The following is a 14472-nucleotide window of genomic DNA, read 5'->3' as shown; positions in this document are numbered from 1 at the left end:
GATTCTAAACAATAAATAAGGAAATGGTTAAACAGTATTCTCTCAGAGTTACACTATTTAATCACAAATGGTTTTGGTTTTGAAGAATTCTTATTAGGTAAAGAGTGCTATTATGTATTTGAACAATTGTTGTATTTTTAATTATATTTAAAAAAAGTTTGCAGAAGAAACAAGAAAGTTCAAGTGTTAAGAATGATGAAATCAGAGTGATAAGATTAATGATTGATTTAAAAGTATTCTTTGTACTCTGCTATTTTTCCAATTATTTACTTTTATTTAAACATTATATGAATGTTGTCATTATTTGTCAAGTTGTGAAATGGACATCTTTCAATAACCTAATCATACTTGTAGACCTGACAAATAGATCTGGAATTCATAGGAATATATAAAGAATTGGAGAAAGTAGAAGGATGCAAACCATGAGAACATTTCATCTAGGAATTGATGTTTAGATTAAACTGTACTTTTTATGTTTTATTTCACTTGAATATAAAGCACAGAGTGTTTTATAATTATAAAATGTCCCAGCTTTAAAAAGTACCCTAATCAAACAATAATTTGATTTCACATTTTGTATTTTTCTAGTATCTCATCACAGTGGTTTCATTTGCATTTGGCCAATTGTAGTTCCATTTTACATAGTTTGTTTTCTTATAGAATGAAAATATTAATGATTATAATTCTTAACATAAAAGTTTCTTTGCTGGTACTTGGGGAATAAACATGTAAGTATTGAATAATATTCAGGAAAGACTAAATGTTCAATCAAGTTATTATTGTTTTCATTTTTTTACTTGTCATTTACTTAAACTGCTTTAGAACTTGAGACAGCAGATCCTTGAATTATTGGGCCCCATTTCAATGAATCATGGAGTTCACTTCATGGCTGCTGTTGCATTTGTATGGAATGAAAGAAGACAGAACAAAACCACTACCCGAACCAAGGTTTGTATTTAACCATTTGGTGCTTTTTTGGTTTTTTCACTTGGTAAATACACACTAATTTTTTTCATTTAGCAAGTACATAATGACTTTCAATTCTTCATGGGCTATAATGGAGCTGAGATGGGATAGAAAAGCAAACTTTCATCTCTAAGTTTTGATAATGACTTGTTGCCTAAATTTTTAAAATAAGTATTTATTAAAATTTAAGTATGAAAAATATAATTTTATAGGCGGGGACATAGTTTAGTGGTAGAGCACCTGCATGAGGCCCTGGGTTACATACCCAGGACTCCTATCAAAAGTAATGTTTATGTAAAAAAAGGTAAAGAAAAATTAGTATAATATTAAGATTGTCATTATATTTTAAATAGAAATGGTAATATGATATAGTATCTATAAAATGCTAGTCATTTAGGGTATAATATAAGAATATGGAGAAAGCTTAATTAATATTTCTAAATGTAATTCATATGTTGGTTTTGACTCAATTGCTTGGGTGAAAATTTTGTTACTTTATAAATTTTAAATCTCAGAGTATTCTAGATTGGAAATAAATCATAACAAATTAGAATAATAATACTATTAAATAATTTACATGCATATGAAATATGTGATTTGGGCACCTAAAATTTTCTTTCTCATTACATACTGCTGCCATTTCTAAAGTAATAAAAATAAATAATTCTGCCAAATTACATTATTTTGCATGTGTAGTTTCTGTAGTAGATATCACATTGAACAGAATTGAAACTCTAGATTATTTAAAAATAGTCAAAGTCTTTCCCAAAAAACTCTTTTTGAGTTGTAACATAATAGAAAAAGCTGATATTCAACTGCTAACCTGCAAGAAGTTAAGTGATTTCTACTATAAAACTGTCTTGAAATATAAGTTATCAGATTCTTTTAAAGCCAGAAAGCTGGTATAGGGCTGAAAGTTCATGTAAGGATCTGTTAGATGCCTTCTAGATCCCTTTTCCTCAACCAAAGCAACTATCTCTTTCTCCTACTCAACCCCAGTAGGAGATGAGAGTCAAGTTCACCCTGTGAAGAGTATGTCAAGAGAGTTTTTGCACCCAAGGGCATGAAGTTCATACAGGTAGAATTTAATAAATGTCAAGCTGAAAGCAGGAAAATTCAGGAAAGTGTCCATACAAGTTGAATATTCCTATCTGATATGCTTGAGTTCAGAGTTTTCTGATTTCAGATATTTATTGAACATCCCTAACCTAAAAAATCTAAACTAATCCAAAATCTGAAACTTTTTGAATACTGTTATGGTTTGGATATGAGGTGTTCCCCCCAAAAATCCTGTGATAATGCATGTTCAGATGTAATGATTGGATTATGAGAGCTGTAGCCTAATCTGTTCATCCTAGATTGATGGATTGACTGGGTGGTAAATGTAGGTAGGTGGGGTGTGGCTGAAAGAGGTTGAACACCATGAGGTATGCCCTGAAAGGATGGTTCTTCCTGTTGCCCCTTCACTTCACTCCTTCTCCTTCCTTACTGCCATGAGGGGAGCAGCTTTTCTTTACTGCAACCTTCTTTCATGATATGCTGCCTAAACTTGAGTACACAGCAGTGGAGTCAACCATCTATGGACTGAGACCTCTGAAATAATGAGCCTCAAATAAATTTTTCCTCTTCTAAGTTGTATTCTCAGGTATTTTGGTCACAGCAATGCAAAAACTGACTAAAACAAGCACCAACGTGATACTCAATAAGTTAGATTTCAGAGCATTTCAGATTTCAGATTTTTTAATTAGGAATACTCAATCTATAATGAAAAATGGAAATTAGCCTCACTCCAGTGAGTTGCCAGGAAACCATATAGTCTCCAGGTAGGAGATTTGAGATTTGAATGAGGCTTTCTCTCTGGGAAAATGACCTGACTTTAGTCCCCTAACAAAAATATTGGCTATCACCACACAGGGAAGCATACCAGTCCTTAGTCTTACACATGAATACACAGTATTCCGTCACTTTTTGTTTTTGAAAGGTAATATTAACATAGTGCTTAAGAGTCTAAACTTTGAAACTAGATCCTTAGATTTCAAATTGAGACTTCTCCACTTAACTACCTAAATGACAGAAATAATATTTCTTAGAGTGATATAAATTAAAAGAAATATTAAAGAAGAGAGAAAGAAGGTGAAAAGGGGAGACTCACTTATTGAATAAGCACTCTGTATGTATTAATGTATTAGTATAAGAGTCATTTTTAAACATGAATAGAGAACCAAGGATTACTAGTCATGTGAAGAAAATCTAATGTGATAAAGATCCCAAAAATTTGATTTTAGAAAGTTTGGCAGATAGGAAAATTATCTCACTCACAATTGACTAAAACAAACAGGAAAAAAAAAAAGAGGTGAAAGAACTCTACAATGAAAACTACAGAATTCTAAAAGAAGAAATTGAAGATGGAAAGATCTCTCATGTTCATACATAGGCAGAATTAATATTGTCAAAATGGCCATACTACCAAAAGTGCTAAACAGATTTAATGCAATTCCTATTAAAATTCCAACAGCATTATACATAGAATGAATACATGAAATTCATCTGGAAAAATAAGGGACCCAGAGTAGATAGCCAAAGCAATCCTTAGTGAGAAAAGCAAAGCAGGAAGCATCATAATACCAGACCTTAAATTATACTACAGAGCTATAGTAACAAAAACAGCATGGTATTGGCACCAAAACAGACATGAAGACCAATGGAACAGAATAGATGACACAGAGAAAAACCCATATATGTACAATTATTTCATATTTTATATTTCAAATAAAGAACTCAAAAAACTTAACACCAAGAAAACAAATAACTCAGTCACTAAGTGGGAAAAGGAACTAAACAGATGCTTCACAGAAGAAGAAATATGAATGGTCAACAAATGTATGAAAAAAGTAGCAATAAGAGAAATGCAAATATCTGTAGCAATAAGAGAAATGCAAATTAAAACTACACTTGAGATTTCATGTCACCCTGGTCAGAATTATCAAGAATACAAGTAACAAATGTTGGTGAAAATGTGGGAAAGGGCTACACTCATATACTCCTAGAGGGACTGGAAATTGGTACAACTGCCGTAGAAAGCAGTGTGGAGATTCCTCAAAAAACAAGGAATGGAATCACCATTTGACATGATTATACCACTCCTTGGTATGTATCCAAAGGATTTAAAATCATCATACTACAGTGGTATAGCCACATCAGTGTTTATAGCAGCTCAATTCATGATAGCTAAACTATGGAACCAACTTAGGTGCCCTTCAACAGATGAATGGATAAAGAAAATGTGGATGTCTACATAATGAAATATTACTCAGCCATAAAAAACAATGACTTTATGACTTTACTGGTAAACAGATAGATCTGGAGACTATCATGTTAAGTGAAATAAGCCAATCCCCAAAGCCCAAAGGTCAGATGTTCTCACTGATATGTGGGTGCTAACATGCAACAAAAGGGTTAAAGAATAGAAGTTCACTGGATTTGGCGAAGGGGAATTAAGGGAAGGGAAGAGTATAGGAATAAAAGCCAATGGAATGAATCTGACACAACTTTCCTATGTACACATATGTGAATACACCACAATGAATCTCTACATGATGTACAACCACAAGACTGGGATCCTAATTAGAATAAGATATATTCCATGTTTGTACAAATATGTAAAAATATACTGTCATATATATCTAAAAAGAACAAAAAATAAATAAAAAGTCAAGTAATACAGATAATGTAAAAAAAAAAAAAGTAAAATGTCCATCAATGGATAAGGTCCTATTGCATCCATTAAGTAGGATGAGGAAGTTATAAAAATTAAAAATTTTTTTCTTGGATGTTCTTTGCATAGCAAAAAAAAAAAAAGCAAAATCAGTAGAAAGTTTGGAATAGGAAGTGGTAAAATATTAGAAGATAACTATCAGAAGTGAAATATAACCAGGTGTGGTGGCACATGCCTAATGTAATCCAGAAGCTTGGGAGGTTGAGGCAGGAGGATCACAAGTGAAAAGCCAGCCACAGCAACTTAATGAGGTCCTGAGCAACTTAGCAAGACACTGTCTCAAAATTCAAAAATTCAAAAAACAGTCTGGGGATGGTGTTACTCAGTAGTTAAGCATCCCTGGGTTCAATTCCTTATCCAAAAAAAGGTAAAGAAAATAAAGAAGTGAAATATATGCTTAAAGATAAGGAAAATAGAATAAAACAGATAATTAGGGAGTTATACTGGAGATTCACTCTTTTTGCAGAAATATAGAACAAAAAAATGAGATGAGAAAAATATTGAATTCTACAAGAAAATCCTCACAAATGAAGGAAACAAATTTTCAGATTATGTCTAGCACTGTGAAAAGATACCATACAAAAGTCAACATTTGATTTCAGAACATTGGGGAATGAAGAGGAGACCCTAAAATCTTCTACTAAGCAAAAAAAAATACTGGTCTTATCAAATAATAAGACTTGTCAACAGAACACTGGAAATTTTGATGGGAACAAAATCTGAATCTATAATTCTATAGCCAGACAATAACACTAATGGCATTTTCAGCCATGCAGTATCTCCAAAAGAAAAAAAAATCAATAAAGTCACTGTTTCTCAACTACTGGAAGAAGCAGCTCCACCAAAGAAGTTATTCCACATAAAACAAGAAGTAAGAAGACAAGGATCAAAAAAATAGGGGTTCCAACACAGAAGAACAAGGGTACCTTCCAGGATGATAGTGACAGGACAAATATCAACATGACACTGTGTAGCAAGCCTAGAGAGTACCAATTCAGGGTAGAACAGAAAGATGTCTAACAGAAATGTCTCAAGGAGAAAAAAATAGAAGAGGATGAGGAAAAGGTATAAGATTAATGACTTGGAGTACTTGAAAATATAATTAGAGGGGATTTACAGTTGTTGGAGCATCTAGGGATGAATTTGTTGTAGGTTTAGAAAAAATGAGGTAAACAAAAAAGCAGTTTATTAACTCTAAAAAACAAAATATTGTTCAAAAGAAGAAATACAAAGTTACCATAATATATAGCACTACCGCAGATAGTCATATGAACATTAGATATTGATCTAAATAAAAACAGCATAAATATGTTGAAATGATAGGAATAAAAGTATAAGAGAGCTAAGTTTTGGTCTTCCAAATTAAGAAATCTAGACAATTTGTAAATTTTTAAAAATATATGAAACAGGAAAAAATGCCAGTATGTGTTATTTAGAAATAATAGAAAAGAACTAAAAAATGGATCATGGTTGCTTTGGGGTATGAGAAGGATAGGATAGGTCAAGGCACTGCTGTTTTTTCTGATCTTATTGTCCTCTTTGATTTTGATTTTTTGAAATGATGTATATATATTATATAGATTAATAAAATAAATTTTACCTATGTTACCCAAGGGACTTCTTTATGTTACAAAGAGGCTATAAATTCTTTTCTTAATTCTGCAACTATGGAACTGTTTGCACACATACATAAATAAATACAGTAATATATTATCCAGGTCATTCCTGCAGCCAGTGATGAACAGCTTTTACTAGTGGAACTCGTTCGCTCAATCAGTGTCATGAGAGCAGAAACTGTTATCCAGACTGTGAAAGAAGTTTTAAAGCAACCTCCAGCCATAGCCAAGGACAAAGTAAGAAACCTTTTCTTTGCTTTTATTCATAATTCATTCTCAGAAGTGATGCTGATAGGTAAGAGTTTTTTGTCATAAGCAATGTCCTTTTAGCTCTAGTGCAGACTGCAAAGATAGTTGTGCATTACTGCTTTTTTTAAAATATTTTTTTTAGTTGTAGATGGACACAATACCTTTATTTTATTTATTTGTTTTTATGTGACTCTGGGGATCGAACCCAGTGCCACACACTAGGCAAGGGCTCTACCACTGAGCTATAACCCCAACCCTGTATGTTACTGCTTTAATTTAAAAAAAAAAAAAATTAATGGCTGAAATGACTGCTAGTCTGATCAATCCCATAGGCAGTGTAGAGGAGTTAGCCTCTCATTTCTCCATATGTACATCAAAAGCAGTCATGAACTATGTGACCAGATTCTTGGGGAAGATTTTTCTGGTTGTTTAAAGAACACAGATACCAGAGCCCAAAGTTCCTTACCATTTTTTACAGCTTCCCTTTTGCTTTCTTTTCTGAATGAATCTTTCAGTTCTGTAAACTTCCCAAGTTTTGCCATAATCTTAGTTCTAGACAGTGTCATTTTTTGACCCTATATGTTACTGGGTTTTGTAAGGACTGTAGAAAATGAACAGTCTCTCACATTGCTTTGTCTCTAACATAATATAAAAGTCTATGATTTAGGAAACTTATATAATTTTCGACTTTTCCTACTCTTTGTTCAAGCAATCCCAAGAGGTCACATTTTCTTAGGAAGATTTACCAACAATGAATATTGAACTTTGAACAAAGCCAAAATAGCCATAATAACAATGCTTAAAATAATTATTACATGTATCTGAAAATGTTGATTTTTTTAAATTTTCTTATTTTTGTAACTTTTTCTTGAATTGCCAAAGACAAAAAGGTGTCTATATTTCTGAATGATCAGTGTCCTATGTCCTTATGAGCCCCTCTTTTCTTTTTTTCAACAGTGCTACAGTGCTTCACACATGCTAGGCAAGACCTATATCACTAAGATACATCTGTAGCGTCCTTACTTTTTAATAATTTCCTGAGTACTCTGAAGGTACTTCTGGAGTATTTATTATTGTTTGTGTGTGAAAGTTCATTTCAGCTTAATATTTTGAGCGAGATATTGGGCTATACATGAAGGCTATGAAAACAAAAACAAATTCAGACTCCATGCCACATGCTGCCCCCTTACTAAGTTCGGAATGGTATAGATATTTTATTCTTCTTTGGGTATCAACAAGAAAACCTTTGTGGAAATAGAGGGGATGAAAAAGAGCAAGTGTGTAAATATCCATGGACATTAATATCATTTTCTTGCCCTTTACTAATTTTCAAGAACAGGTATTTTTTATTATGTGCTACACTTAGCAGTATTATTAATTTTTTAATATTTATTTTTTTAGTTGTAGGTGGACAAAATACCTTTATTTTATTTATTTTTATGTGGTGCTGAGGATCAAACCCAGGGCCTTGTACATGCTAGGCGAGCGCTCTACTGCTGAGCCACAACCCCAGCACCAGTAGTATTATTAATTTAAGAGCTACATTTTAAACTGTTAATAATTATTCCAAATTTGCTAGGCACAGTGGCGCATACCTGTAATCCCAGCAACTCTAGAGACTGAGGCAGGAAGATCGATACTTCAAAGCCATCCTCAACAGATTAGCAAGTCACTTAGCAACTCAGTGAGACCCTATCTCTAAATAAAATATAAAAAAGGGCTGGGGATGTTGCCTAGTGGTTAAGCACCTCTGGGTTCAATTCCCAGTACAAAAAAAAAAAAAAAAATACCAAATTTGACCAACTATACTAATTTAACAGATATGAATAGTATACAAGTATACATTTGGTTACATATCTCAACCTAATCCTGATAACACCAAAACACCAAGCTTAAGCTACTTAAAATAAAAATAGTTCTGATACATACAGTGTAATCATTTAAAAGTGACTGGTAGAGTGTCAATTCTGGATATGTGGGAGGAAAACTTGAGAATCTTTCCATTCCTTCCATTTATTTTCAACTTTTTAAATATCTCTTGTATTATGAATTGTCTCTATTAAATAAAAGAGCATTGCATGTTTTTATGATAAACTTGCATTTGATTTTGCTTTCTTTAATTTTTTATTAAAACCTGACAGATACAGAGTAGTTAACAACAGTGAAAAAGCAAAGGCAACATTTTTCTTCTCTATAAAATTGATTTCTTTTGTTTATAGAAACATCTTTCTTTGGAAGTCTGCATGCTTCAGTTTTTCTATGCTTATATTCAAAGGTAAGATTACTGATGTGGATCTTTCCTTAAGGATGTATAAAGGTTAGGAAATATAAGAGGAAAGTTACCTGAATTCATTCTTTCTTTCTAGTTCTTTTTGTTTTTGTTTTCCCCAAAACTAAAAGAACAAATGCTAAAAACAGTAACACTGAATTTGAATATATTAATAGATATTGTGGGTATCCTAATGACCCATCCATGGAAATCCTAAAGTCAAAAGACCTAAGGGTATTGAAGAAAACTAAATGTTAAAACACTAAATTGTAAGAAAATCATTTAAATATCAGTGAAAAGCTGAAGCTATTCTTGAAATCATGCTTATTTCCATTGAATTGATTATAACTTTGATGTAGGTAAACATGTAGCAATCCAATCTGCTTTGTAAAGTTTTTATTTTAGGAATAACATGAAATACCTTCTTATTTGATGTCCCATTTTGCATTTACCTGACCCCTGAATAGAAGAAGTTAGTGGATCTGAGTTTTGATAAAATTCTTACTTAGGAGCTTGAATCTTAATCCTCCCTCTTTGGGTAATTACATTTTAATAATCAAATTCATAGTCCACTTGTGATTCATCACTAATAATTTATAAAGTTAAGTTATTTAGAGTTTTTAAATTGATTGTGACAGAGCAAGGACTTTCTGGAATATGAGTTTAGATAATGGAAAGGTGTTAATGTTAGAGCTAGGATGAAACAAAAATCATCTTAATTACTTTACAGGTGAGAGACTGGTGTTCAAGATAGATTGACAGCCTTCCCTAACATAAGGTGGTGATTTATAGGTGAAGGAGAAAGACCTAACATAAGAGGAAAGTCTATCAGGGTAGGGAGTAGTTGACTCTAATGTCAGTAATTAAACTGAAAATTATTGCAGTTGTATTTTACTTTTGAGAGTTCATGTGAAAAGAAATTTGTATAGCCAAATTTATATATTAAGAATCACACTAAGTATTCCAGATGTGCTCAGTTTTCTTTTTATATATTATTAGTAGAAAATGTGATGCTTTTAGGAATTTTGATTTATCCTAGTCTATAAGGATTTAGAATGTTTCCAAGACACTAGTAGAAAAATATGTTAGACTGCAGGAAGATATAAAGGAAATTAAAATTTACTGTGGCTTTTTATATATGCAAACTACATTTATCTTGCAGAATTCCAGTGCCCAATTTAGTGGATAGCTGGGCATCACTGCTGATACTTCTAAAAGACTCTATACAACTGAGTCTTCCAGCACCAGGGCAGTTTCTTATACTTGGGTAAGTAATTTAACTTAAAAAAATATTTTTGAAGGACTGGAGATATAGTAGAATGTATTATTTTGAATAAAAGTATAATGCTTATTTTCCTCATGATTGAATAACAGATGTTTTAGTATCTCTACCTACTGCAGAACTAGATGTATAAGCCTGTAAAAAAGGAGATGAGGGGAGGGAACAATGTGTGTTTACACATACACAAGCTATGAATGCACTAACATAAAATTTTACAACAGCACTTGGAGGGAATGTGGGAATGGAAAGAAGACAGGTGAGTGGCATGGCTGAATGGGAAGTTCAGAGAATGGGCATTTGAGCTGGAAGATGATCATAAACATTCACTGGAAACTCATTTTCTCTGTGTGTCTTGGAGTTTACTGATCTCTATTATTAATTTGTATGATTGTTGGATAAATGCCAGTTACCCTTACTTAATAGCAAGCATCATCATGTCAGGAACAGTATATTTTTTGCTCAGAATAATGATTCTTACTTCATAATAGGTCTCTAATAAATATTTGCTTAGTACATAAATGTGGTAAGAGCAGAAAGCCTTTATGTAGACAGGAGGAGAAGGGTACACTGTAGCAAGCAATGTACAGGCAATGAAGTAGTGGAACTTTAGTGTGGGTCACAAAGGAGATGGGAGCCAGATAGGGAATGACCTTGAATTTTATTTTAAGTAATTTGGTCTTAGGTAGGGGATGGATTGATTGCAGGTTTGAGGAGGAGCATGACTCTGGCAAGTTACTAAGCAGGATTATATTAGAGGGCAGGAAGACAGGGCTAGCAATTATTTTTCAAGTGAGAGGTGAGGAGGGTGTGAACTATTGACAATGAGATTCAAGAATAAGACAAATAAGGAAAAGAGGCCAGCAATGGAGATAGAATAGGAAATACCAGAAAATTAGAAGAAATCCAGGTTTATTCAGTGTTTCAAGAACAGAAGTAGATTAAAAGGAACCTTCAGAAAGGTAAGAAAGATTTGTGAGTGATATTTTTATGATTTGGAGAGGTATTGTGATTTAGAAGAGAGAAATTTGGTGAAGTAGTAAGAACAAATGTTAACAGCAAAGGATTAGAGTGAAAATGGATTATTCTTGAAGCTGTTTAATGAAAAGAGATAAATGAGAGTGTAGCAGAACATGTGGTTTAAAAGTTGACCTTTTAATGTTAAGGAAAGGCTGCAGATGTTGAGTACCTACCAGGAAAGATGCTGTCAGCTCCCAGCTGGGCACAGTGGCGCGCATCTATAATCCCAGCAGCTCAAGGGGCTATGACAGGATCACAAGTTTAAAGCTAGCCTCAGCAAAAGCAAGGTGCTAAGCATTTCAGTGAGACCCTGTCTCTAAATAAAAAACAAAATGGGGCTGGGAATGGGGCTTAATGGTCGAGTGTCCCTGAGTTCAATCCCCAGTACCAGCCCTGCCCACCAAAATAGAACTCATCAGTTCCTTTACCTATTAGCTGTGAGACTTTGGGCTTGTTGCTTAATATCTCTCTCATGGTGCTGATACATAACAACCTGTAATCCTAGCAACTTGGGATTCTGATGCAGAAGGATCTCAAGTTTGAGGCCAGCCTAAACACTTAGAAAGACACAGTCTAAAAAATAAAAAATAATAATAATAAAAGGCTGGGGATATAACTGTGGTAGAGCACCCCTGGGTTCAATCCCCAGTACTTCAATAAAACAAAAATATAAAATGGGGATGATAGTCGTGCCTACTCTCTTAAAGTTGTTACGAGGATTAAATGAGTTAATATTTGTTAAATTCTTAGAACACTGCGTGGCCATTAACAGATGTTACCTAAGTGGAGAGTGCTAGCATATTTTAAAGAGAAGAGGTCTCATTGATAGTACCAGATTTCAGAGACAGCTGGAAGGGGATAAAGAATTGAAAATGACAGTTTTAAGAGTGAGGAAGAAGGGTGCTTTTCTTTAAGGCTTTACCACTCAGAATTTGGTCCTGTGATGACCAGCATCGGAATCAACTGCAGTTTACCAGATGGCATCTTGGTAGAAATGTATAATCTCAGGCTCCATTTCAGACTGACCTGAATCAGAATTGCATTTGAACAAGATCACCAAGTGCTTGTACACACACCAAGTTTGAAAAGGACTGTTAAAGACATAAGGGAGATGAGAATATAGGGTAACCTTTCTCTCAACATTTTTACATTACCTCAATGATGTTATTAATAATAGCCCATAACAGCCAGCATGTTACCACACTGAATGGCTATAAAATCAACCAAATATAAAGAAAGAACTTTTAGTCAACTTCTACAGCTGTTACAATTTTGCTTGTTTTTTTTTTTTTTTTTTTTTTTTTTAGAGAGAGAATTTTAATATTTTATTTTTTAGTTATTGGCGGACACAACATCTTTGTTTGTATGTGGTGCTGAGGATCGAACCCGGGCCGCACGCATGCCAGGCGAGCACGCTACCGCTTGAGCCACATCCCCAGCCCCAACAATTTTGCTTGTTGATTGCAATTATATATTCATAGACTTAGCTTCTACCCTTATTGTTTTTTGTTTTTTTTTTACATTTTGTTGTTGTTGTTGTTGTAGATGGACACAATGCCTTTGTTTAATTACTTATTTTTATGTGGTGCTGAGGATTGAACCCAGTGCCTTACACATGCTAGGCAAGCACTCTACCACTGAGCTATAACCCCAGCCCCGCTTATTGTCTTTAATAATTTTAGTTTGGCAACCAATGGTCTATGAAATGGAAGAGGAGGGGAGGATTCAGTAAGATGACCTTGAATGTTCTGGTAAATATGGGAAGAGTCTTCCATCAGTAAACAGAGAAAACATGATAGGAAGATGGGGAGAGCTTAGGGAGAACAGATCATCATGCCATAGCTGAGTTAATACTCAGGGTCCAGCCCAGGCATGGTAAACTTGAGATCCTGCTTAAAAAATCAGTGATCATGATGATCCTTAGATCCTTATGCTACCAATTTTGAAAATTATCTAAATCAAAACCTGAAGAAGTTTTAGATACTAACAGTGTAATGAAAAGAGCAGTAGACAAAATGTCTGAAATTGCTGGGTCAGAAGTTGTTTAGATACCTAATGTGTATGATTTTTAAGGATGAGAAATAAATGTAGACACTTGAATCAAGCAACATTCTCATAAAGATTTCTGATTTTCTAATCTCAAGTGCCAACCCTCCTCTCTATGACCTTCGGTACATTAGTAAACTTCTCCCAAACTATTTTCCCATCCGTCAGGCAAGAAACTATATGCTTACCTAACTTGGAGTTGTAAGGCTCATAAAGGGAATATATCTATAGTTCTCTGAATCAACACCAGATAACTCTTCTGGTTAATTTCATTAAAAAATTAAGACCATCTATTGTGATTTGTAACTTTTCCCCTACAAGATTTTTTTGTTTCCTTATCTACCTTTTCTTCCTTTCTTAGATAATAAAGGACCCTATCTCCTTTGTGTACTCAGACTGAACATTAAAGAGTTGAACATTTTTATTCATACTAGAAACCTAATTCCCTTTTTATAATTTCTGGTGGCTTTGCTTTTTTTTTTTCTCCCAACCATTCTACTGATCCTCTAAATTCACTAATTACAAAATAGAAATTAGTGTAAAGGTTGCTCTTTGAATGTTAGTTTGGAAATAATTATGCATATAATTTATCTTTTAAAAAATCAAGTCAGTAAATATTGAGTAAAATCTTCTCAAACAACGGAAATTTTTTTCTTCATGAAGGATTATTAATCTGTTTTTATACATGGCAATATACTATTATTATGTTACAATTTTAAGGTTGGAGAGCTTTTGTTTTTGCTTACACATATAGAAAAACATATAAATAGTATACAATTCCACAAGTTCAAAGTATGTAAAAAGTGAGCATATCAATCGTATAATCACAAACTCAGATTAAGAAACAAAACAGTTGTAGATTCTGTGTCAAAGGAACTACTGAGCTAGAGCCAGTCTAGCCAAATCAATGTTTATAGCAGCACAATTCACAATAGCTAGATTGTGGAACCAACCTAGATGCCCTTCAATAGATGAACGGATAAAAAAAAAATGTGGCATTTATACACAATGGAATATTATGCAGCACTAAAAAATAACAAGATCATGGCATTTGCAGGGAAATGGATGGCATTAGAGCAGATTATGCTAAGTGAAGTTAGCCAATCCCAAAAAAACAAATGCTGAATGTCTTCTCTGATATAAGGGGGGTGACTCAAAATAGAGTAGGGAGGAAGAGCATAAGAAGAAGATTACCACTAAATAAGGAAGAGAGATGGGAGGGAATGGGAGGGAGAAGGGGAATTGCACAGAA

The 14472-nt window shown here is 33.5% G+C and overlaps 1 protein-coding gene across 8 annotated transcripts in view; it reads left to right on the top strand.

The window, feature by feature from the left end:
* Positions 1 to 14472, top strand: part of Dop1a (DOP1 leucine zipper like protein A) — a 108497-nt gene that overhangs the window by 77811 nt on the left and 16214 nt on the right. For all 8 annotated transcript variants that reach the window (XM_058575905.1, XM_058575902.1, XM_058575907.1 and 5 more), the window contains 4 exons: positions 823 to 948; positions 6460 to 6594; positions 8826 to 8881; positions 10038 to 10142. In XM_058575905.1, the coding sequence (XP_058431888.1) occupies positions 823 to 948; positions 6460 to 6594; positions 8826 to 8881; positions 10038 to 10142 (422 nt within the window). The remainder of the gene's footprint in view (positions 1 to 822; positions 949 to 6459; positions 6595 to 8825; positions 8882 to 10037; positions 10143 to 14472) is intronic.

Source organism: Marmota monax, unplaced genomic scaffold (genome assembly GCF_021218885.2).
Source record: "Marmota monax isolate L192 unplaced genomic scaffold, Marmota_monax_Labrador192_F-V1.1 WCK01_AAM20220418_F8-fsc00013, whole genome shotgun sequence".
In the NCBI taxonomy this organism is placed as follows: Eukaryota; Metazoa; Chordata; class Mammalia; order Rodentia; family Sciuridae; genus Marmota; species Marmota monax.
The sequence above is the reverse complement of the archived record's forward strand: the minus strand, read 5'-3'. Positions and strand labels throughout refer to the sequence as shown.